Here is a 25,138-nt window from a genome sequence, read left to right on the forward strand (position 1 = left end):
GGCAAGAAGAGCAAGCAAAGCCCCCTTGATTTGGCACGTCATCCGCCATGTGCCCTGCCCTTGCTTCTTGTGCCTGGCAAGCATGGCGCTGAGGATATCCCATGCCGGGGCAGTCAGCGTGATGATGGTGATGTGCAATAAATACCTGGTGTAATACGTACAAACCAAGCTTGTTTGGCGGAGGTGGGGTAGCATCGAGAGCGACTGGACGGAGTCAATAGGTTCGCGTGGGATCTTGGCGTCCGAAGGACCTCATGCAATGCGGTCGAAGTGGAGGAGAAACGGTGGCGCATTCGATGACCGTTGGCGTACGTGGTCCAAGAAACGCTGGGGCGCTAGGCTATGGCTGTGCAACAGGCAACAGCGCCAGCCTATGACAGGAGACAGATGAGCCAAAGCCATGGCTGTTGTGTGGGCGTACTCTCGGGAATCGGGAGAGGAGGGTGGTAGCCGTCTAACGGCTTGTCTCAGATTTCGACCTTGACAGTCGATCTTGGGGTCTCAAATGGTTAATCAGCGACCATGTGGGAACATTTAGAGTGTTGCCAATAGCGCCGGCTTCGACTTGTGAAGAGTACTGAAAACCTAGGTAGGGAGGAAGGCATTATTAATCGAAATATGCCAGGACACTTTGTAGGAGAAAGGAGCCAACCGCACACCCGCACCAGGACATCCGACCGCCATCAATGGCTTACATAACGAAGCACAGGTCCAGCCAGGTCTGATGTGCACGGTCCGCTCACCTACCACCACACCACATCTCATTGCACTTAGCAGCGGTTCAAGATGATCGAGTGGTCAAAAACATGGGCCATCTTGGGATACACCTCAAACAACCACAAAACTCACTACATGGCTGCCCCGAGTCAAGCGAATGTAATATAATGTAGGGAGAAATATGCTTGCAAGCACAAATGTTGAGCCATCACTAAGGGAGAGATGTCTGTCAAGATTGCCAGTTAGGATCCCCCGGTTTTCGACACAGAAGACACCCGAACCTTATCTGTCTTTGCAGCCAGTAAGGACATGGGGGCGACCGACCATGTCGAGTGTTTAGAGCTTTTTTGGACTGGGAAGGAACATGAACTCGCCAGGAACGTCGCATGTTCAGATGGCTGGTTATTCTCCATATTCTCCTGTCAGGACGTGGATGCATCGGCTCGTGAGCACACAGCACAAGACGTCCAGCGGCTTCCTTCCGCCATAGACAAATCGGATATTCTTTCTGTAACACGGCGTCCTTGACAGCCTCATCTTGACAGAATAGGCGAGACGGATTGGTGCTGCCAACCGTTTGGTCATACGTCGAGCAGTACTCACTCATCCACCCACTCACTACCTACCTAAGACCTTACCCCAAAATGTCTCAGGCGCTTTTGAGACACGTACAGTGCACAGAACAGTGTTTATCACAACGCGGGCCCCGCATATTCCCGTCTCTCCTCTCCTTCCTCAACAGAACAGCGCAGCACGCCTGCCCGCAGCATTGACACAGTCTTCCTTCCCATTCGAGTTCTTACTGTACGCGGCTGCCTGATGCAGACAGACGTCGACTGACGCACAACAATACGCCGAGTTGGTGCGTCGTGATACTTTCCACCTCCATCTACCTATCTGCCTCTCACTCAGTCCGTCCGTCCATCAATACAGTCACAACTCCCGCGTCCCACTCACGCAGAACCCGCCGCGTTTCCGCCGTATCACGTCCCACTGGATGGTAGGCCACGGCACTTTTGCTCTTCGCGTGCGAAAACACCGAAGCAACCTTGACCACGTTGCAGTCCCGGCGCAGGAAATCCCACATGCGACCTTTGGCTTCATCATTCCCTAGCCTGTCTCCGTGTCTGTCTGTTCCTTCGACCTGCCAGCTACTGGTAGATGCTGCAGGACGCCAGAGACATACTCTTCCAGCGGTTCCCCGCCAACGATCCGGAAATAGGAACACCCTCGCACCCTTCCGCGGAGTCGCACTGCCGCATCGCTCAAGCTCCCATCATATTGCTGCAAAAGCTTCGGTTGCAACAAATCAATTTTTTCCCCCGCAACACCCCCCCACTCATTCATTACCTGCTTCGAGAAGACGTCTCTTCATAGTTCCGTGCACCTCCTTGCGCCAGCTTCCCCGTTGGCATCTCACGGAAATCACCCCTCTGGTCATTGCTTAGAGCAGCAAAGATGACGACCCCACCAGTATGGCGACAGCTACCCGTGTCGTCGTCGACGGGCTTACCTAATCTTTTGGTATCAACGTCCTTCTCGACAACGTCATACACGATACACCTCACAGATCTGGCAAACATATGGGTTGAGTCTTTAGACCGAAAGGCCATTTACAAGCGGAGCCTCAATGAGTCCACCAGCATAGACCCTACGGATAGCGACAGCAACATGCGTGCTTTCCTGTCCAAAATCAGATCCGTCTTTGAACCTTCTCACCAAGATCATGCTGAAGCATCCCTGTCAGTGTCGACGATCCCCAGCAAGGAGGCCGGAGCGGGGGGGCTGACTCTGAGCATCGTTTGCAACCTGGAAAACACTAAGCCTCTGGAATGGCCGATGTATCTGCAAAGATGCCCCCAATCTCAACTTGCATACGAACTTGTTATCCCACTTGCACAAGCACACACGACCGGGCGAAGGCAGATTGATTCCCTCAAGGACATCATCAGGCAGAAAGATGCCATCATCACAAAGCTCCTCGACAAACTTGAGGCCACTGGAACTCGCTTGGAAAATATCTTTACGGTCTTATCCGCGAAACAAAAGCCTACAAGAAAGATGGCTGAGGATAAGGTCAAAGGACTGGCTCCCTTCCGGTCTGAAGACTGGACGTCTCAGCTGGACGAACACCAAGAGGACATGTCGAGTCTCTTCCAGTATGCCTTTGGCGCCGACGGTCTCGAGTACCGCCGAAATCCAGATGCACACAACACCGCTTCTCTGGACGACTGGTGGATCAAACTACAATCGCCGTCTATCCCAATCGTGGGTATAACGTCAAGCTCTCGCTTAAATCAGTCGGGCATGTCCTTGACCAGCCCCGGGCAGCTGGAATCCAACGGTAGTGAAGCCAAGGATGCCGAGGTCCCGGCCGAAGATGATGACGACGACTTCCAGGTACAATCAACGCCACCGCATCTCATGTCCACTCGCAAACGTTTCGTCAACCCCCCGCCCGCGGAGGATGGTGACGGTACCACCAAGGATAGGGATACTCCTCCGATACCTGATAGCGTACCGGTACTTCCACTAGAGAACAACGTCCGATGTTCACGCCTGGGGACAATAGGAAAGAGGCATCAACCTATGCCGACCCGTACATCATCCCCCCCTCAAGCTCTGGAGCTGGAGGGCTCGGAAACTGAGACAGAGTCTGAAGAGGACGCTGCCGCCTCTCTAGCTGAGGCATCATCGCCGCCACAGCGCGCCGGATCGATGTCTGATACGAAGGATCCAAAGGGAGGTCTAGATTTCATTAGAGACAAAGCTGGCGCGTCCAAGGCTCCAAATTCCCCACGGAAAGGGGCTCTGGGCCGCATTGGGGGAGAGTCGGCACGTTCCAAATCACCCGAGCCGCCAAAAAGAACCGGACTTGGTCGCATCGGCGGAGGTGCTCGTCCCGTCAAGACGCCCGAGCCAACAGCTATAGCTGCGCAGGAGCGAGGTCGATCCCGAGTAAACACAACGCTCCACAAACAGCCTAGAGAAACCTCACGGGATCGAGCGGATAGGAAACGAGATGAGCTGCAGAAAGATTTGCAAAGAAAGGCCGCGGCAGGACCGGCGCGCAAAAAGCGAAAGTTCTAAGTCGACCCTAGTCCCCGATCTTGCACCTCCCATTGCCGCTTTGGAGCTCCAATAATAGAACCCAGCCAGACGTATTGCGATACCCCTTACCTACAACACATGACAGTGACGAAAAACAGTATATTTCAATGGACTTGATATGCCTCATTCATGGCTGTAGCACTCCAGCTTACTGGTGTCACGCTAGGACGTCGCCATCGCGACGCAACCGATGTTCGCAGGCTTGTGTTCTCGGGATGTGCCCGCGCGATCCGTCAAAAGCCGAAATAAACCCGTGCGGGACACACCCGAAGTTCCGAGTGAGCTCGGTGCCGACCATCTTATAGTAGGAGTCTTGATGCCAACCGCGCAGAATGCTCTATGCAGGGGTTTATCTGAACGGCCCGAAACGATGTTCGCTATTCTCCTTGTCTGACATCAGATGCTTGTTCCCGCCTTCTTGATATTGAGTAGCTGAATGGAACATGCTCGGGGAGGGGGGGGGGGGGGGGGCTAGAGCCGTCAAAAGAGTACAGACCAAGTTGAGTTACCGAGGATAACCCATGCCTCATGAGTCACAACCCGTCGGCGAGCAACAGCTTTCATCTTGGCAAGGATGGAGCACGTTGCAGTACTGCGTAGGTTCTTCTTCTTGGAAAGGCTAGCGACTGGCGAACTCGTTTAATGCTTCATCACGTCCGAACTTTGCTGGATATGCTACGTCGCGACTTGCCATCTTTGACCTACCAAAGCTCTTTCCACCACTCGTTCGACAGAGTTTGGTTTCCATGCATGACTCGGGTTCGAGACCGAGTGGAGGAATTTACCACGATCTACCCCCCGACATCTGTCCGCAGCCGTAGCCCGCAATACGCGGCCTTGCAGCTTGATATGTAATGTTTCCACCCGACATGCTCTCTCGATGAGACGGCCAAGGGGTCGGCTTAGACGTTGCTGCAACGAGATGGGGTCACGCAACTTCGCGTATGCGTGGAAGGGATATGCACAGATGGAACCGGACGCTCTCTTGGATCAACCGTTTCCCGGCTGACTCGAGAGATACCAAGCGAGGCGTTAGTTCTTCCTGATGCTGCGCACCGGATGTGAACCCGGAGGCTTGTCCCGTTCGATAAGCGAAGACATGACAAGTTGTGCCTTTCGCACGTAAGGCGACAGAAGATTATCGCGAATGATGGGCAGCTGCTTTCCCGAGCATGAGCGGCAGCTCACGTTGCACCAGGAGGAAACTAACTTCGGGGCATATCACCGTATCTGTGTCAACGGCCGTACGGTGCTTCATCTTCGGCGCTGAGGCTCAGAGCGCAAGAAAACCATACACTGGCATCAAAACAACCCTGATGTCTCGGCGAAGACGTTACGCGGCGGCGTATGTGTGAAGGACACAAGAGGCCACCCACCCACCCCGCCAACCAGAATCAACCACGGCATAGAAGCCCGCATATCGCTTGACGGAAAAGGGAGGGATATTTTTCTTTGGGGCCAATGAACTGCTGTTGGCCATTGGCCAGTGCCATCTTCATTGAGCAGCCTGCCTCGGGGTGCGGAGTATCAGCAAAGAGAAACTACATACACAGAGAAGGCTGGGGTACAGCTCCCACCCCCGATCTAGAGTCGGCCTCACCGGCTTTCTTCATCGCATAGAATGGGACAGATCAGGCGTTGAAGTGCCAAGCTATATAGCAGTCATCAAAGACATGAACAAATGGGGGTGCCTCCACTTTTAACATGTCCTTTGACATCAGGGAGCATGTATCAGTCCGAGAAAAGCAAGCCTCAATCGCACGGCACGTACAGAACATGGACCACTACGTGGATATCAGACTAGAAAGTTGAAAGTGCTTTTCGGCCGTTGCCAAGACCAGGAATCAGGATGACGAACCGATCGCCGAAAAGACACGTCCCATGGGTCGCCTAGGGAAACACCGCAAGTGTTCAAGACCACGAAAGGTTATCTATCACTTTTCGACTGCGCGTCACCCATGGCTATGCAGGCGATGGGGCCTGCGATAGGAGGAGGTGTAAGCTGTGATGCTGGTCTTCGATGGCCATCGGCGAGGCGGCGCATACGGTTAGATGGAGAAATCATACAAAAGGAAGGGGGAAAAAGGAAATAGGTTGGAAGCCTTACATAGACTTCAGATGCCACCAAGCCTATGGTCATGGACCGGTTAGACTGCAGCTTGCTTGCGAGAGCATGGGTTCTGCTTTTCATGCACGCAACAAAGCATGACAGGGGGTTACACCTGGTCCACCAAGTTTGCTCTGGAGGAGTGGCGGGGATGATGAAGGGCAGCAAACAGGAAACGGCTGCGATGCGGCGTGTCAAGACTGGCGGGATACGGCCTCAGACTGACGGCGCAGAGATGAGTAACGAACGCCGCATGGAGACGCATCGAGAGGTGCGTAGGAAGGATGAAATGAGCAATGCATAGCAGAAATGATCAGGAGCACGGGCAGATGGATGATGGAGGGTGGAAGAGCGGTGGAAGAGATTGGAAAGACTCTTTTTTTTTTTAATACACTCGCCCCTTCCTCATAAGTGATGTAGCCTACGGATGCGAGCTCCCACTGTCTTACGTGCGTATAGGGGTCAGGTCTATGTGGCACGAGTGTGAACAGGAGGACAAAGTTAGAGAGGGAGTGCTGGCTCGGCCGGCATAGGTGAGATGGATAGCGTAGGGCAACCAAGACGGTCAGTCATAGGGTCGCTCGGCCGGCATAACGACAGTCGAATGTGACTGGAAGCAGGAGCTGCGTCTCTTGTCTCAGGGTGGAAAGATCGGCGCCAGCACCAGCAGCAAATCGCAACCGCAGCGGCCGAATCTCCGCCTCTAGCCTCTAGCGATTCGTGGAATGGGGGAGGTGTGCTCTCGTGGAGCCGTCGGACCCTCCACGATGGGAGGTACCGTGTACGTGTACCTGGGACGGGGTTGCTTGCTCTCTTGGTCTGTAGCGCCGGCTGCAGTTGCCTCGCCCAGGAGCGCTACCGTAGATAGGTACACTAGGTTACCTAGTTGTCTCCCTTAGCCGCCCTATGACCAAAGCAGTGTGCACCGGACCGAATGGCGATTGACGAAAAGAAAACCCCGGGCCGTTTTGAACTGAACGAGATGAACGAGGATGGGGTGAAAAAGGTTGCGAGCTGATTACCGCAAAGAGTCTTCCTTATCTCAGCTGGTCGGAGGGAGGACGACTTCTGATTGGAGAAGTAGGCCCGGAGACCCCCTGCTTACCTCCGAGTAATATCATTAGTCAAGCCAATACTTGACCCACTTTCTTGCAGCGTACATTACTGGTTCGAGGGTACGTATCTACTTACTGAAAAAGGAAAGGATGGGAGATATGATTCACTTCGGCATTAGGTACGTACTCGTATCCAGTTTAGGTAAGGTCAAGAGAGGGGAAGGCAGGTGCGATCGTTAATGTCTGTTTTAACGACGTGCTGTGCCTGCCCATCCTGCCCGGTGGTGTACTACTAATCATCGCCAACTTTTCTCTCCGATAACTCTGCCACAACACCAACAACAATCACCAACGTTCAATGCCCCTCCCCCCCCACGATGCATAGCATAGGGCCACCGCCACGCATAGCAGCGGTCAACACTGCTTAGCCACCATTCATCATTTCCATCGGCATGTAGCGTCGCACAAGATGCTTACCCCAAAAGTCGGTCTATGTCAGAATTGGATTGACGCGACCAACCCGAGGCTCCCTCGCCCCTCGTCCACCACCCCTCGCCCTTTGAGGCTGGCCAGCCCATTCTTGGCCTTGCGCTTCATACAGCATCATGTCGGCTAACGATGATCAGCACCTCGTATCACGGCTCGGCAGCCAATAGTGACGCCGGACGAGAGTCCATGACAACCCAGATACCTACCTATCTGCCCTGCGGCCATTTGACCATGCGACTACTGTTGGTTGTTCTTTGTCGACCTAGATCAACGCCCTCCCTCTAGTCTCGCAGAGGACAGTCACAGAGTCTTACTCCCAGTCGGGGGAGCCGTCCAACGGGCTGGAGTCATCCTACTGCGTAATGGCGCGCTCCTACCACTCGGACCAGTCAAGTAAAGATGGACTTTGTTGAGAAAGAGAAAAAAAAGACCATGCATAGGCTGGACACCGGCCCCAAGGGATCCATCCCCCCGGTTCTTCGCAGTGGAGTGAGTGTCCCGCTGTTGGCTTTTGTCTTCTTCTTCCTTTTTTTTTTTTTTTTTTTTTTTTTCCTTCTCAATCGCCCTGCATATCTACGGCAGCCATCGCAAATCCCGTTCCAAACCCGGCGCAATACCCATTTGGCCCTGGACGAAGAAAGCTTGCTCACAGAAACACGCCGGGACCACCCGACCATGGTGGTTTCTTCCACGGTGGTGCTGCGGGCCCATCCTTGGGCTTGACGCCATGGGCACGAACCTGACTTTGACGCCAAGAACTCTCTACTCCATTTACCTAGCCGCTTAGGGAGGTGCGCGGACCGGGTAGCGGCAACTTGTGGGAGACCTTCGACACGGCGCACCCCCCCTCTCCCCCTTACGGGTTTGTGGCTAAGCCCTATTCATCCCATCCTCTTGGCCTGATTTCGCCTTGCACGTTCACACCAACCTGATGCCACTAGCATGCGTACAAATCTGGGCATCTACTAGGGCTCAGATCCTGCTGGCTAGCCAGAACCAGGCAATCGGTACCCAATGGGAGACGACGGAGTAGTGATGTCCAGGCCCACTTTTATCTACGTTAGTGGCGGGCGTGATGGACAAGGATATCGTTCGCCAGGCCACGGGTCGCCAGCAATCGCCGTCGTAGTGGCTGCATAACAAAAATCCCCGGCAAGGTGATACGCCGTCTGGCAGGCGTCGAATCGAATCCAACCCCTAGGGTAGACCGCCGTTGTATTCATGCGTCTAACGCGCCGTTCTGCAGCCGAGAGTGAGTGCCACGTCAAGCGCGGTGTATTGCGGCCCGGCAGAGGACAATTGTCTATTCATCGTCTTGATGCAACCCATGAGTGAAAGAGGCTGCGCCGCTTCAAGTGTTTTTTCTTGGGCCTCAACATGTCGTCTCGACATGCACCGCTCAGCCGTAGCATCTGCCGCCGCCGCCGCCGCCGTGGTGGTCGAGTCAAGCTTGTATGTACAGGTCCTGCATGTCCATGTCAACACAGCCAGCCCATTGTCGCCCGTCGTCTACGCCACCTATGAGAGTCTCGCGCTTACCCTGCGACGGGTCCACCGTTTCCTTGGTGACAAGGGAGGCAACGATATGCGGCCATCATGATTGGAACGCGGTCACGGCCGGTTCCTGCCCGGGCAGCCGTGGCGTCTACGGGTATCTCTCTATGATCGGACCCCCCCCTGTTCTACGTCTCTTCCCGCCACGGTCAACATATTGGTGCTGCTTTTCCAAATTCCAATGACCCACCACTGCCCCCTGTCCCCGCGAACTTGTTCCTCCACCGCGCGAATCTGCTCGCCTGGCCTTGACGTCTCAAGGAACGCCCATCCACGGGTGGGTATCGGAGGTGCAGTCCGTCGTCGAAAGAAGATGAAGGCGGCCCGTGAGGACATGGGGCTTTTCCGTCTGTAGCCAATTTCTTTCAATCTTTGAATGGCCAATTCTTGCTACGCCCGCAGCATGTGGTCATCTACGGATACTGTCCGTCTCTTTGGACAGTTCCTTGTTCCTGAAGAAACACCGGTATGCGGCCCAGATGCCTTGGCCGATATTAGCCTTGTTTGTAAGACTACTGGGGTTACTAATCAGCTATTCCGCTGTGCCTCATGTACTACTGCCAATCGTTCCAACATGGGCGTGGCCAAGGTCGCAAGCCGTGGGCTGATGATGCCATTCGTCGGCATTTCTATTGTCTCACTGGCCCAGGCCACACATCGAGTGTGTCCCTGGGTGCCGTACCTACTTACCCCTGAGTGCTTCCTCGACGTCCACTCACAGGGCCGGGAGATGACACGCTCCCGTCCGTCCGTAGACTCTTGACGAACCCGAGGGCCACCGTCTCTTTGTTCTTTCTCCAGCGTCCCCGTCGTCATCAACAAGTCGGATCCCCAATTGTCGTCTCCAACTCGACTCCAACCCACCATGCACGTACACACACACATACACACACACATACACACACACAACACACACCCTGGTTCCCATCCCTCTCCCCCTCTCTCTGCTACCTGTCACTCCCCGTCCGTGCTCTGCCCAAGGAGCAGGGGCTGGGTTGATCGATCGTCCTGATCCCCCCAAGTTTCACCACCCCACCCGTGCCTTTGACGTCTCCTCTCCCATGTCCATCCATCCATTTCCAAATACCTAGGTGCGGCTTTTCTGCCCACCCCCACTCACAGAGGCAAGGCGACGAAAAGACGAGAGGTGACGTGCGGCCACTGCGGCGAGGTGTCAATGAGATATGCCTATCGAGAGGCCCTTCCCCCCCCCTTCTTTGCTCTCCCGGCGTGCTGGTAAATTACAGGTCCACAATGAGATAATATGAACCCAGGCATCCTTGCTCTGTCTGGCGAAAGAGGCGGCGTGGTAAGTGGTACGTGTGTGCCGTTTGGACGGGGCCTCGCTCTCGCTCCGTCTCCCGTGATATGAACATGATGCAGCCCACAGCAAGAGAAGGGGATTGGGAAATGCAGCAACAAGGAAAAGTTGGGCGCATGCATACCAACGGTTGGTTTCGCTGAGGGCTGGCCCCCGGGGTTTTTTTTTTTTTTTTTTTTTTTTTTTTCCATTGGCGGAGGCTGGACGGCACTTACACACTCACCAACTCGCATATTCATCGACTTGTACACTCATTGACTCGTACAACCGCTTCTTTACGCCTTTGCGGCGCAGATTCGAACGGCGTAACTACGTTCCCATGCTCTCTCGTTTTTCTTCTACACACGCGCGCGCTCGGGCGGGCGGGTCTACCCGTCAGGAAACGCTCTCTCCCACGTTGACGTGCCTGCATTATGTTGCAGAATAGTGAGAGAAGAAAAGAAGAATTGGAAAAGAAAAACCTCTTCTCCCCAAATGAGGAACGAAAAAAAGGAAAAAGAAATACAAAAGGGGGAAAGACGGAAATGGGCAGGTGAATGAATAACTACCATTGTAGCTGAATAGGGATCCCCACACGAAGGGGTGAAAAATAAACCAAATAAAATCAAATGGAAGAAAAAGGCACAAAGACAGCGATCCGGTGTCGTGAGGTTGGGAGGGTCAAACGGGACACCCCCCTCCATTTCGCAGAGAGGCAGGCTAACTACCCAAATCGTCACCCCCAGAAAAAATAATAATAAGCAAATTCTGTGGCTGCTGCTGCTGCTGCTTATGCCCCCACGTTTATATTATTCTGTATCTGTATACCGTCAGCACTGTACCAAATATTCCCGTGCCGCAGGCTGGTTGTAGGCGTGCCATTTCCCTCTCTCTCGCTTTCTTTTTTTTTCTTTTTTTTTTTCTTATCGTGTTCGTCGACGAAAAAGAGGCACAGGAAAATGATGAAGAAAAAATAGAAAAAAAAAGAGACAAAAGGGAAAAGGGAAAAGGGGAGACTTGGAGAACGAGAAGGGGGAAAGTAGACAGTTGGGAGAGAGTACAGAGAGAGAGAATCGCTTTACCGCACCCCCGCCCGACCTTGTTCGCTTTCTCGGACTCGACGGGACGGGAAATGGGAAAAGGGAAAGGGGAGAATAGTCGATCTCCGACCCCCCCCCCCTAACACACACCCTTCCCCCCTCCCTTCCCTATGCTCCCTCGAACCCTTGCAGGTGTCAAAGAAAACTGACGCCGGAGCCCCTGCTCCGCCAGACTAGAATAGCTCTCAATGGTCGAGACAAGAAGAGGATGTGAGGAGAGGCGTGGGAGGGATTGGGCGGGGCGTGGGCGTATAAGAAACCAATCGATCTTGGCGGGGAGACTAACCAGGGCTAAAGATGCATTTCCTTACATACTACTAACTACGTATAACCCGGCAGGCAAGACGAAGCCATATCCCCCCCCCCCCCCCTAGTCAAATGGGATTCATGAACCCCCCCTGGCAAGACGAACGCAGTTGGAATAGATCCAACTGTTCCTCTCAAAGCGGAGAGCTTTGCGAGAATAAGAAGAAAAAAAAAAAAAAAGAACGAACCAAGGACGTGTTGCGTTGTGATCTCGCAGGCTGTTTTGTGATGCTCTTGGCTGTACCGTACCTCCCCCCTCGGCTCTGCGGATCCACTGAGCTCATCAAGTGACATGCCTCTCTCTCTCTCTCTCTCTCTCCCTCTCTCCCTCTCTCTCTCTCTTTCTTTCGACATCTCTGCGCCGCAAAAGAAGATTCGTGTGAAAGGACAATGGTGAAGACTTAATTATGAACAAGATACAGAGATACTTCATACAGACCCCCCCCCCCCCTTTCTTCGTCAAAAGCCACTCTAGAAGGCGGAGAGACGGGAAAAGCCGCCCGCCAGTGGATATCAGCAAAGATCAAGACTCCATAACGCCGAAAGAGATAACCAAGACTTGACAGGACCAGAAACGGCCAAGAGGTCGGTTGTCGGAAGTTGGATGGAAGAAAAAGGCCCTCACATCCCCCCTCCCCCCCTCCCCCCCCCTACTCCTCCCCGCCTTTCTCCCCACCCCCGGTAGTACAGCAACACGGCCGCCCTGGTCTTAGAACTAAGCAAACAAGACAAAACAAAAACTCGGGCTTTGCAGCCGTCTTTTTCTACATGTGGGCGTCGGGGCCCCAGCCGTAAATCACATCGTCTGCCGGGGGCGACGAGGTGTACACGCCGGACACGTCGGCCATGCCAAACTGCTGGAGCTGGTAGGCCTGGGGATGGCCTCTGGGGGCGTCCGGGCCCATGAAGGTCACGGCCGGGGCGCCACCGTTGCTGAGAAGGGGAGCTGGGGGGCCCATGTGGCCCATGACGGGATGATGCCTCATGCCCTCGACGACGTGCCCCTTGGGGACGCCGCCGTTCCGCCTCTGCATGTCGCCGGCGCGGGCCTGCCAGCCCTGGAGCTGCGCGGGTGGGTACGGGTAATGCTGGAGGTTCTGGGAGGCGGAGCTCCCCAGGATTGGGGATACGGAGCCTGTCTGCGAGCGCTGGCGCCTGGCGTTCCGCGCCGACGTGGTCGCGCGCCCTCCCCGCCGGCCAGAGATGGCACGCCCGGGCATCGACCGGTTGGGGTAGTCCGGGTTCTGGTAGTGGGTCGCGCTGGCCGAACGAGGGGGGGTGTTGCGCCTGTGGCCGCTTCCGCCGAGGGCTGCGCTGCGGCGGGATGAGCTGGTGTGCGTGCCCTTGCGGGAGTTGCTTTCGCGGAAGTGCGTCGTCGGCTTGATATCCTTGATGTAGGCATCGACGAGGTACCATTCCGACACACGCTTCTCCGTGCCCGACTGGCTGGCATCCGCGTCGGCTAACGTGGTTTTTTCCCTCCTCTTGAACGCCTGGGCACGGGTGGGGGTTAGTCTGGGCTTGCTCGCTTATGAGAGGATCATTAGGGTGAGTGGGGGGGGGGCTCGGTCTTTTGCTGCGTAGGGTGTTGGGGATGCTTATCCCCGGCAAGGGTGCTGGCGCGATGTGGTAGTATGTGCATAGGATGCTTTCCAGGGGCAGGATCATGTTCCCATGAGAAATGGGTCAAAGGCGGAGAGCCAACAGAAAGAGGGGGGAGGGATTTCCACTCACATCGTTCATGCTCAGGTTATGGCGGATGCTGTTCTGCCATCCGGTGCCGCCATCTTGCTTGTGGGTCTTGTCCGTGTTATCCTGGAACCACTTGTACAGCTCCTGCAGGGTCATGGAGCGACGGGGAGCGTCTAGTAGGGCTCTGTGGATGAGCTTGGCGTAGGGCTCCTCGCCGCCGGTGCTCTCCTTGGGCGGCGCTGCCCTTTTTGGAGGAGGGTTCAGCTGGCCGCCCAGATCCGGCATCATGTCGGGCTCCGCGCTGAACTCGCCACCGAAAGATGCTGGGGAGCCGGGGTAAGGGGACCCGAGAGCGTCCATAGAGGGCGAGGACTCATATTTGATGTGCTCGCTCTTCACATGACGCGGCTCGAAGCCGTGAGGCAAGGCGCCGTTGTCGTAGTGCAGGTGAAGTTGCAGGTCCGCCCCGCGAAGGTCGTCCGTCGGCATGGCGACATGGTTGCTAAGGCCGTCGTAGACGGGTTCCTGGGGGCGAAAGGGGAGGTCGAACTGGGCGGTGGAAGCAGGGTGAGCCGTCTGGGCCGCTGCTGGCCACGACCGCGGGGAGAGAGTGGATGGATGGTACGCCGTGGCCACGGTTTGGCCGCGGTATGAGTAGTTCGCGTTGGCGCCGTTGACGTTGTCAAAGTCGTCGCTCGACATGCCCTGTGGGGACGGCCAGGCCGTCTGGTTCATGTTCGGCGACTGGTATGGCTGGCTTACAGCGGAGAGATGGTAGTAGCCTTGTCGTTGATGGTCGTGGGCCGGGAACTGGTGCTGTTGATGTGCGGAGGCCACAGTATTGTAGTCTCCCACCATGTCTGTCCCTACGGCCATGGTGGATGGTGCTTGTGTGGTGCTGGCAATATACTGTTGCTGCCGACTCACACCATCGCCGGGCATCATGCGCTCCGGCTGCGAAGAGCTCGTAGTCATGATACTAGAAACGAATGAGGTGTCTTGGTGACGGACGGAAAGGAGCGTAGAGTCAACGTAGGGCTCCTGAAACAAGATAGGACAAGTTTGGGCGGGATCCAAGTTTCAAGATATGGGGAAGATATGATTCAAGTTATTACAGACACTGCTTGGTGTTGCCGTTGGAGGAATGAAACGAGGAGGATGAGGAGATGTCGAGGTTCAGTCAAAATGACGGCCTGTTGGGACAACGAGATGTCGACGGCGGCGGCGATGGTGAATGAAGCAGGATGGTATCGAACAAGGAGCGTCTCGGGAAGGATTTTCTCAAAAGAAGGCGAAGTGCGTGGGTATTAATGCTGTGGCTGTTCGTGATGGCGGATTGATAGAGAAGAAGCACTGATCGTTGTTGAAAGGTGCCTCGAGCAAGGGTATCGACCCTGTTGATTTAACAAGGCGTGTTCCCTACTGAGGCCCATGTTGGCCAGAGAGAAGAGGACGTCGTGGTCGTGCAAGGTAAAGACGTATGCCGCTCAATTCGGTCATCGGCCTGTACACCAAGAGGTACGTATATAGAGCTGAGGATGGGGAGGGAGGGAGGACTGACAGGGGACAAGGGTGAGAGTGGCGGCGAGGGGTGTGTGGATTGTGAAGGAGAGAATATGCATGGGGGGCCGGAGTGTGGGAGGGGCGTTGGTTTAAACCGCCGTGTGGATATCACGGAACAAGAGCAATCCTCCTGCTCGCTCGTTGCTTGGCCTGGTATGGTGTTGTCTCCCGTAGCCGCGGCAGCGCCATGTGTGCGTTGTATCGACGTGTGCGTGTGTGTGTGTGTGTGTATGTGTGTATGTGTGTGTGTGTGTGTGCGTGCGTGTGTGTGTGTGTGCCCCTCTGTATGTGCGTGTGCGTGTCTGCGTGGTTTGTATATGCTTGCGTGCGTAGCGTAGACGGGTCTGCCTGATGTCCATCATCTGTATGCCCGCTTGGCTTTTCTCCTCCTCCCTCTCCCTCCCTCCCTCCACCCCCCCCCTCTCTCTGTCGCTGGCCGTCTAGCTCCGTCCAACTTTTACTCCGATACACCATCTTCTTTGCAATGTGTGCCGTGTTAGCTGGACGAGTATCCCCATCCACGTCTCCGTCAGCCTCTCTGCTGCATGTGTACAGATCGGGGGCAGACAATTTTCTCCGGCCTTAAGTGCAAACGCAAACGGACGGGGGTGCTTAGTTGTGGCTCTCGGCCGCCAAATACCTTCCGCTGGGGGGGGGGGTAGGCAATTATAGAACCAACTGGGATGGCAGACCTTCATTTCAATTGCGTTGGTTGAGGAACTGTTGGAGAAACACCCACCCCCTGCAGTCTACCTACATAGCGGACTCTGGGTCAAGTTTCTCTATACCGACAGGCAGCCGCTTGAGAATGCGAGGTATGCGGCAGGGCTGGGGTCGGAATGGACTGATCTGTAGAGTCTCCAACCATGTCCTTGCCCTCCCCTCCATCGACCCTTTGCCGCGAGAGATGCCTGATTCGGCCGTTGGGACTAAATAACGCCACCACACTTGTAGCGTAATCGTCAAGAGGACCCATGATCCAGGTCGTCTGCGTGCGACCACCGACTGACAGCCGTAGCGAAGCCATGCTCCGGTAACCACAAGGACGGCCAGGGCAACTACAAGGGGCAGTAATCACTCGCTCATCCGGGGCGCAGGCAGAAAGGGGGGGGGAGGTGTATGCGGACGGCACGATGCTAGTATGGTATACGTTCTAAGAGGGCCTGAGGCCTGCAACAGGCGGGCTCACCAGAGCTACCTATGTTGTTACACACATTCACACAGTTAGGCCGACTTCGGGTTGACGGCCCCATTGTACGATGTACAGCTTGACCAAGACAATTTAGAACTGTTGCTGCCACGGCTGGGCTGAGGCGAGCCTGGGAGATACTCAGCTGCGCGAGGCATGAGGAGAAAAGCAGCATTGGCAGCAGCAGCCCATCGCGGAGAGCAGCAGAAGGCCCATCGGCCGCATGCATCTGTTTTGCCGAGAGAGCCAATCACTCACCGCCCTTGCCATGGCCGCTGCCTCAGAAATTCTCAGTGTGGCCGTCCAGATGATGTTGCAAGGCGACCAGAAGATCGCTCTCCACTGGACGCAAACCCGGCAACATCTCGACCCCTCTCGCATTCTAGAATATGACCATCGTGCTGCGCCTTGTTGCCGCCATGGAATTCAAGTAAGGAAAGCCGGTCGTCGAGGTAGAATTCCAAATCACGTCTGATTTGAAAAGGTGGCGCTTGTTGAAGGGGGGTTATTTCGAGTTACCTTGCTTTGGCTACCGTGCCTCACGGGGAAGTACCCGAAGTACTCCTCCAGTACCAGCTGCTGCTACCGGTACATCTTCTGGTACTGCTGGTGACGAAATCCCGGGCCATCGCCATGGTTAAAGCCCAGACCCAGTCGGTGAAGGGTTTGGATCGTCGACGCATAGGTCAGAGGCGAGGCATGGCAGGGCGAACGTGAGCCGGCTCATCTGCGGTGGTAGTGGAGATCAGATCAGCAAGTAGCTGCAGCCATTGTGCTTGGCTTCCTGTCAGGACAATTTCAATCAACTCCGCTCCGCATCATGCCAGTCGTCCGGAGTGGCGGCACTTGGCGTCTTGAGGGGAGGGGGGGGGGGGGGGCGGAGGGACAGATAGACAGGTCTGGAGATGGCAATGTGAAGAGATTGACTGGCCAAACCAGTGGTCCTGATACCATCGGTTACACGACAAGATGACAAGGAGGATATTGATTAGTTCAAGGCGAAAGCTATGGTCGCCTGTGTGTTTGTGCGTCCCTCTTGTCTTCCCAGTGGCCTGACAGCTTGCGGCCAGCGGCGGTAGTCGGCTTGTGTCTTTGAAACGTATGAGTGTGTGTGTGTATGTGTGTGTGTGTGTGCGTGGGAGACGAAGAAAATTCTGTACATGGTACCAGCCAGAGTGAGAGCGGCGACCGAGTGATGGAGGTGAGGCGGAGGCGATCTAGATGGAAGTCACAGATCTGATCTGCCTCTTAGTAGGCCAAGAACCTCCAACACCAAACACTCTTCTGATGTATCCGCCCTGGCGGAGGACTCCCTTGTCACATCTATGGTGCATGTGACACGAACAAGTTTCCTTTTCTCCAGTCCGATTTCCTGGGGCAAATCACTTCCGATAGTAGATCTGCAGGTGGCGTCAGGTCAGTACGCTGTAATTAATCGGAACAGAGGAATAATGGGACTTGTTCCTTACCTTCTTGAACTGAAAGTGTAGCTGCAGGATGCCCTGTAGGGAGACAAGATTAGCTCAATAGCCATGGGCTAGGGTAGACGGGCGGATGAAATGTGACAGAAAACAAGAGGCAATTCCAAGAGGCGCGCGTGTAGGCGGTTGGTGCTGGCTGGTGGGTAAAGCTTGCGGGTGGTTGGAAAGGCGGTCTCGCCCCCGAGTGCGTCTATCTCGGTATCGCAAGACCGACCCTTTCAGGACTGGGCCCTTCGAGAAGGTGATTTGGGGGGGGAGGGTGAAAAGGGGGCCATAGAAAGCGAGAGGCCAGCAATGCTGCCAAGGGGCACAGCTAACTTTGCGGGCGCACTTTTCCAGCTATCCCTCCCCTAGTTGACTCCTTGTGCTCGCCGTGCATGTGCATGATATCGAATTGGCCAGGGAGATTAGAGAAAAGGAGGTGAAGGGGGCCTTGTCAAGAAAGGATAGACAGCGTACGGGAAACACAACAGAACGTACCTTGTCAAAGGAACTCTTGAAACCGCGGTCCCTCTTTGCACTGTAATCCCACTCGCGATCCACGATGCGGAATGCAATGTCTTCGTATGGAGGACCCGCGATGAAACGGATGAGGCACGTGTCCTCCTCCCCTGCGGCTGCAAAGGACTCGCCCTTCTTCCTCCCGTGTTCGCGAATGATTTTGAAGGTGGGCGCCTTTGTCTTGTCAATGAGCTCGGGGTAGAAGATGTTAAACTTGTACCCCTGGACAACCTTGGGCGGCGGGTTGTCGTGGTCGTAATGCGTCTGGTTGTACTTGTTCCATTCGTAGCCCATCTGGACACGGTTGAAGTATTTTGGTTTCCTCGGCCTGTACTTGTCTGCCCAATGAGGCTTTGACCCGCTGGGGACGGCCTCCTCTGCGGTGAATACCTCCTCGTCCTCGCTAATGCCACGAGCGACCTCGCGATCGTAGAGAGCTTTGGTGGCCTGAGAGAAGTCTTCGTTGCCCACCTGCGCAAAACGAGCCGTTCCCGGTGGCGGCGCGCCACCCTGTGGTGCACTCGGAACAGAGACCGCTTTTGTGTCGGCCCTGCCTTGTTGATCAGATGACAGGCTTACGGTGGCTGCAGGGCCCGAAATAGACTCGGCCTGCTTGGGTTGCTGCTGCTGTCCCAGGGCCTTGACCTTTTCCGGATCTTGTAGCTTGAGCATGGCAGCCTTGCTTTCGCTGATTGCATCGCAGATCTTCTTGAGCTTGGCCTTGGCCTTCCAGACCAGCAGGCTACCAAGAAGCTGCTCCCAATAGTCGACATCGATATCGTCGTTGGAGCGTAATTTGGCCTTGATCTGTGCTTCGAGGGCCTCGAGTTGCTCGTACGTCTTGGGGCGGAGAATGCGGTCGATGTCCTCTGACACTGTGCTGACGACCCGGGCGTCTGGGCCCTGCGGTTTCAGTTTCTGCCGCCTGTCGGCGCAGATGGTTTGCAAGGCTTTCCAGTAGTCGCGGTTGCGTTCGTTCTGCTCCAGGGTGTGGTAGGACGTGATGTCGGAATCCAGCTGTCGCAGCTGTGGTTCGTCCAGCCCCTGCAGCACCTCCTCTGGAGAAGCCACATCAACATGCAGGTCGGCATCGTCGTCGTCGAAGACATCTCGATCGGAATCGATAAAGCGCATATTGAAGGCCAGGAGATCAATAGGCTTGGCTCGGCCCTCCCGAACTCGAATGTCGGCCTTCTTCTTGGCCTGTTTCAGAACAAACTTGTCTTCGTCGGCGACAAACTGTCTGGACTGCTCATCCTGCGTCATGTAGCTCGAGTTGTTTTTCTGACGGGGCCTCGATGAAGATGGAAGAGGGTTCGGAGGCTTGGTGATGCGGTTATTGGGGTCACGACGCGGCGACGCGATATCTCTGTCTCTTTCGCGATCTCTGCGGCTGGGGGATCTGCGCCCAGACAGCATCGCTCTGCGGCCCGGGTCCATGTTTGCTTCGTAGAGAGGAGGGGAGGGATCGGCAGCAGCGGTTCAATGTATCAGTAAAAGGGGTAGCTGTGATGTTATGAAAGTGTCAGGGTTTTTTATTTTGTTATTTTTGCAGCATCCCATCGTCAGCAGTTGCGGATGGGGAGGAAGCCCAAGGGTTAAGGGCGAACGTCATCCTTATCGATAGGGTCACGTGTCGGGTAATTATCGTTTGCTGTACGGAGTACACTTGACCGAGAAACTTACCTAATAAATCCCCCGACCTGAGTACGTACCTTAGGTAGATGTTTCCATAGTACCTACGTAGTCTCTACTACGTACAGGTACATATGGGGAAGCTGAGAGTGGGGGATCTCTCCCCGTCACGTGCAGTCAGGCCCCAAGGAACCAATTAAATTAACCAATATCTGATCAGACCCTACAGCTCAGATCGGGGGACCTGGAAACCCCCCCCCCCCAATATCTCCACTAAACCATGGCTCCGGGACGCTAAAGCTGATGCACATCCAGATCTCCCGATTTCAGGAACATGATGACGTATAAGACATCGGCCGATCGTGAGCTTTTCTCCAGCATGATCCCATCACCGCGTCTGCGCGAGCTTACTTGATGGGGTTTTGGAGCATGCAATTTGGGGCCGAGTTGGAAGCCCGTGATATGTGGCATTTTCAGTTACAACATCCACCCTTCTTATCCATCCCTTCCCATTAACTATCTGCCTACCTAAGGTATTTACATACCTTTTTACCATATGCTCTCGTGTCGCGTCTTGCTGCCCAGCAACGCGCGTCTAACATTAGCTGCAACCACCACCACCTTTGCTGCCGTTTGTGCCCTCACCTCTTGCCTTGCTCCTCTTTCTACCTCTCTCTCGTGCAAAACGCGCTGGTACGGTCGTTCGACTACCAGACTCCGTCATCTCTCCACGATGCCACCAAAGTTGAAGCGCAAATCGGCACCTGCGGCCGAGCCCAGCAGCTCTGGTAGGAAGAGAACCAAGACGGAGCAGAATGACAGGGACCCTTTGCGCCAGCCGCATCCCTTTTACAAAGACGCCGAAAGGCATGGGATTGTCCTCCGCAAGTACTACCCTCACGAGATGAGCAACGACCGCGCACGCGCCTACAACGATGATCAACTTCCGAGACCCATCGAGGAGCTCACCTCTGCCCTCCAAGACACCTCCAAAGCGCGCAAGGCCGTCAAACCCAAAGACGCCGTGGTACACTGGTTCAAGATGGATTTGCGCACCGCCGACAACCGATCGCTATCCCTTGCGAGCGAAAAAGCCAAAGAAGCAGGGGTCCCGTTGATCGCCATGTTCATCGTCAGCCCTCAGGACTACGAGGCTCATCTTACCGCTCCAATCCGCGTCGATTTCATGCTCAGGACCCTGCATATCCTGAGGGCTGACCTGGCCAAATTGGACATCCCACTCTACGTCGAAACCGTCGAGAAGCGCAAAAGGATACCTGACAGGATAGCCGAGCTCATGGATCAGTGGGGAGCCAGCCACCTATTTGCTAATATGGAGTACGAGGTTGATGAGCTCCGCCGAGAGGCGAAGATGGTCCGCATGTTTGCCGACAGGGGCCTCTCGTATGAGGTCCTGCACGACACGTGCGTCGTCCCCCCAGGACAGCTTACCAGCGGCTCAGGCAAACAATACGCCGTCTATACTCCTTGGTTCAAAGCCTGGGTCCGCCATGTACACGACAATCTAGACCTTCTTGAGCTGTGCCATCCGCCTGCAAAGAACCCTTCCGGCACAAGGGACAAATTCAACAGCCTGTTCGACACGGACATCCCGAGCGAGATTGCCGACAGAAAACTCGACGACGAGCAGAAGAAGCGTTTTCGCGCCATATTCCCGGCCGGGGAACACGAGGCTCGATGCCGTTTAGAGAAGTTCTGCGAGGAGAAGGTCGGCCAGTACCACAACAAACGCAACATCCCCCATGATTCCGGAACCTCGAATCTATCCGTGCACCTTGCCAGTGGAACTATCAGTTCGAGGACCTGCGTACGGTATGCCCGCGACCGTAACAAGACCAAGAAGCTCGACGCGGGCATCGAGGGAATTCGTGTCTGGATAAGCGAGGTGGCCTGGCGTGATTTCTACAAGCACGTCTTGGTACATTGGCCATATGTCTGGTATGTAGCGGATCCCCCGGCTCTCTCCTTCTTCGAGATTCCACGAACACTGACTAGTCCTGCCCAGTATGAACAAGCCATACAAGCCCGAGTACGCAAACATCGAATGGTCATACGACATGGACAACTTCAGAGCTTGGTGCACGGGCCAGACAGGTTTCCCCATCGTGGACGCCGCCATGCGCCAGATGCACGCAATGGGCTGGATGCATAACCGGTGTCGCATGATCGTCGCATGCTTCCTTGCAAAGGACCTCCTCATTGATTGGCGCATGGGCGAGCGTTACTTCATGGAGAACCTCATCGATGGCGACTTTGCCTCAAACAATGGCGGCTGGGGTTTCTCTGCCAGCGTCGGCGTCGACCCCCAGCCCTACTTTCGGATTTTCAACCCGTTATTACAGAGCGAGAAGTTCGACCCAGATGGCGAGTATATTCGGAAGTGGGTGCCTGAGCTCAAGGGCATCACTGGCAAGGCCATTCACGATCCCTACGGCCGCGGGGCCGGTGCGCAGGCGAAGAAGACGGGCTATCCCCAACAGATTGTCGATCATAAAGGCTGCCGAGAACGGGCCCTGGCTGCGTACAAGTTTGGCCTCGGAAGAGGCGACTTGTAAAACGCAAGCATTCGAGGTCTGGGATGGAGAGAAACGAGAACACTCCAATGGCGTCAGGGAGTTATCAGAAGATCGCCTGGTTATACCGTATGTGCCGTTGCAAATAGCACATGCAAATAGGCTGGCCTAGTTTTCATCTTCTTCAAGATCAATTAGAACGCTACAGTTTCCGTTTCCAAGAGACTCACATTGGCCTTTTTCTTCTATCCGATCGACCCGATTCGACCAAGGCAGAACCATCAGGAAGAGGAATCTGACCTAGTGGGATCACGGGTTTCTTTGAGGGTAAGTCGCCATTTACAGTCCGCAACACCATATTTAAGTCTAGGTTCGTGGCAACCCTTCCGTAGTTCTCAATGGAAGCGAGCTGGTCTGAATTCGTTGTCATAATCGTCAAGAGGTCAAGCCTAGAACTTCCCGATGACTTACAGATAGTTCACGCCAATCAACTGGAGCATACAGCTTCAGATATTTGGGCCAGACCAAGTGCTATAACTCGTCCGAAGCCGGTGATGTGGCTATGAACAGCATCTAAGCAGTTTGAGGGCTTTGGAAACGACTGAATTCACCCGGAAGCTTACGGATGTCGCACCCGGGCCATATTACCCCTACAACCATCCCAATCTAATTCCCATCCGGAATCCAAATGGTGGAAACAGCCATGAGAGCCATTTGGATGCTTGGTACCGAAAATTGTTCGATCCGTGGTCATGCGTCGACAAATGTGCGTCCAACGGCCCGGTGCAACGTCGGAGGGTGATACTCCGGTCCAAAAGCAACCCCAAAGGACGCCATGTCCGACGCCGCGACCCCCGTCTTTCCGCTGCCGAAGATGGCATTCCTCCCTACTGGTCGCACACGTTAATGATCACCCGGTTCAATACTGCTTCACGCGGATCCAGTGGGCCGGTCCGACCGAGAACCTTCTCCTCATCAAGCCTTTACTGTACCTGCGGCTCCAGAAATGCCGGGCTAGAAGAGGAAATGAACTCGGTCCCCTTGCACTAATTCCCGCCTCCAGCGGGTCGATGAGCCGACGATATAGATTGACGGAGAGAATAATCACGTTGGTAATATCCCTGCCACGGCAGCAGCGAGTCATCAAGCCCTAGCGACCTCACGGCGCTCGTGACCCCAAGGACGAAAGGAGAAAGGCGCCGCGGAATGGAGGGTTCCATGATCAGGGAACTATAGTCGAGGAAGCTAGAGACAAAATGCAACGCTTTCGAGGATAGTTGGAGGCCAGCTATATAAGAGAGACAGCTAAGGCCATGTGCTGGACCGGGACACTCTTACGCCTCTGCATCTCGGCATCGAAACGCTTCAACTCGGAGATCGATCACAATGAAGTGCCTTCTTTCTCTTGGCGCCCTCATCGGCGCGGCCTCGGCTCAGGCAGGTGCCTGGGCTCAGTGCGGTGGTCAAGGCTGGACCGGAGCGACGACCTGTGTCGCTGGGTACACCTGCACTGCCACGAACGAATGGTACAGCCAATGTATCCCCGGCTCCAGCCCGCCTCCGGCCGGAACCACTCTTGTGACGAGGACGACATCGATGGTGTCGCCCACCTCGACGCCTCCCCCGACTAGCAACGGCGGGTGGAAGTGGGTTGGAGTCAACGAAGCCGGAGCAGAGTTTGGTAGGTCTTTCTATCCACTTCAGACGATGTTGAGCCTCTAATCATATTCAACCTCGTAGGCGAGAAGACCCTTCCCGGTACCTGGGGCAAGGAGTTCACTTTCCCCGACCTTTCGACCATCTCCGTAAGTTGTCCATGAACTGTGAACCTCCAGAAACCGATGAGCGTGTTTCTGACGTGTACCCAGACACTCCGCGGCCAGGGATACAACACGTTCCGCGTCCAGCTCAAGATGGAGCGCCTGACGCCGGGCTCCCTGACCAGCGGTTACAACAACGCCTACCTGCAGAACTTCACGCAGGTGGTCAACCACATCACTCAGAGCGGAGGGTGGGCCGTCCTGGACCCACACAACTACGGCCGCTTCAACGACGCCATCATCACTGACACCAACGGCTTCCAAACGTGGTGGAAGAACTTCGCCACTCTGTTTAAGAACAACAACCACGTCATCTTTGATACCAACAACGAGTACAACACAATGGACCAGACGCTCGTGCTCAACCTCAACCAGGCCGCCATCAACGGCATCCGCGCCGCCGGCGCCACGCAGTACATCTTTGTCGAGGGCAACGCGTGGTCCGGCGCGTGGTCGTGGGCGACTACCAACGACAACATGAAGGCCCTGACGGACCCCTTGAACAAGATCGTCTACGAGATGCACCAGTACCTCGACTCGGACAGCTCCGGCACCTCTCCGGACTGCGTGTCCTCTACCATTGGCGTCGAGCGGGTCCAGTCCGCCACTAACTGGCTGCGCCAAAACGGTAAGGTCGGCATCATCGGCGAGTTCGCCGGCGGCGCCAACTCCCAGTGCCAGGCCGCCGTCAAGGGCCTGCTCGACCACCTCAAAGCCAACTCGGACGTGTGGACCGGCGCTATCTGGTGGGCGGCCGGGCCCTGGTGGGCGGATTACATGTACAGCTTCGAGCCTTCCTCCGGCACGGGGTACCAATACTACAACAGTCTGCTCAAGAGCTATAACGTTTAAGCGTTGAGCATGGGGCCCAAATCTGGGAGCACAAGTATGTAAAAAGGGGGGAAACGAGGGAGCATCGGCTTGGCTGATGGGCATTGTTATCTGTACATATCCAATTCGCGTATACATATATATATATCTTTC

General features: G+C 55.2%; 5 protein-coding genes across 5 annotated transcripts; 3 read left to right on the forward strand and 2 right to left on the reverse strand.

Moving 5' to 3' along the window:
• Positions 1–2,175: 2,175 nt before the first annotated feature.
• Positions 2,176–3,807, forward strand: LY79DRAFT_594656 (XRCC4-like factor-domain-containing protein; the record flags this gene model as incomplete). The annotated part of the gene is made up of 1 exon (XM_060561708.1): positions 2,176–3,807. The coding sequence occupies one exon, from the start codon at positions 2,176–2,178 to the stop codon at positions 3,805–3,807; it is 1,632 nt and encodes a 543-aa protein (XP_060408043.1).
• Positions 3,808–12,503: 8,696 nt separating this feature from the next.
• Positions 12,504–14,373, reverse strand: LY79DRAFT_594657 (fork head domain-containing protein; the record flags this gene model as incomplete). Its single annotated transcript, XM_060561709.1, has 2 exons — positions 12,504–13,232; positions 13,474–14,373. 2 exons carry the CDS (start codon positions 14,371–14,373, stop codon positions 12,504–12,506), a joined length of 1,629 nt encoding a protein of 542 aa, XP_060408044.1.
• Positions 14,374–17,455: 3,082 nt separating this feature from the next.
• LY79DRAFT_66531 (mid region of cactin-domain-containing protein) lies at positions 17,456–19,735 on the reverse strand. The gene is made up of 3 exons (XM_060563039.1): positions 18,124–19,735; positions 17,653–17,685; positions 17,456–17,583 (listed from the first exon to the last, which is right to left on the reverse strand). Exons 1-3 carry the CDS (start codon positions 19,603–19,605, stop codon positions 17,566–17,568), a joined length of 1,533 nt encoding a protein of 510 aa, XP_060408045.1. The 5' UTR covers positions 19,606–19,735; the 3' UTR covers positions 17,456–17,565.
• Positions 19,736–20,533: 798 nt separating this feature from the next.
• Positions 20,534–22,376, forward strand: LY79DRAFT_674398 (DNA photolyase; the record flags this gene model as incomplete). The annotated part of the gene is made up of 2 exons (XM_060564294.1): positions 20,534–21,759; positions 21,827–22,376. The coding sequence occupies 2 exons, from the start codon at positions 20,534–20,536 to the stop codon at positions 22,374–22,376; spliced, it is 1,776 nt and encodes a 591-aa protein (XP_060408046.1).
• Positions 22,377–23,720: 1,344 nt separating this feature from the next.
• On the forward strand, positions 23,721–25,006 carry LY79DRAFT_527965 (cellulase; the record flags this gene model as incomplete). Its single annotated transcript, XM_060555980.1, has 3 exons — positions 23,721–24,015; positions 24,075–24,139; positions 24,203–25,006. 3 exons carry the CDS (start codon positions 23,721–23,723, stop codon positions 25,004–25,006), a joined length of 1,164 nt encoding a protein of 387 aa, XP_060408047.1.
• Positions 25,007–25,138: the final 132 nt, after the last annotated feature.

Source organism: Colletotrichum navitas (assembly GCF_030913465.1).
Source record: "Colletotrichum navitas strain CBS 125086 chromosome Unknown LY79scaffold_121, whole genome shotgun sequence".
Classification (NCBI taxonomy): Eukaryota; Fungi; Ascomycota; class Sordariomycetes; order Glomerellales; family Glomerellaceae; genus Colletotrichum; species Colletotrichum navitas.

Excerpts from the sequence above, each read along its gene's own strand:
- LY79DRAFT_66531 (XM_060563039.1), bottom strand. The coding sequence starts at position 19,605 with ATGGACCCGGGCCGCAGAGCGATGCTGTCTGGGCGCAGATCCCCCAGC. Across the intron at positions 17,686-18,123 it reads TACGTTCTGTTGTGTTTCCC|GGCATCCTGCAGCTACACTT; the intron begins GTACGCTGTCTA and ends GTCTCCCTACAG.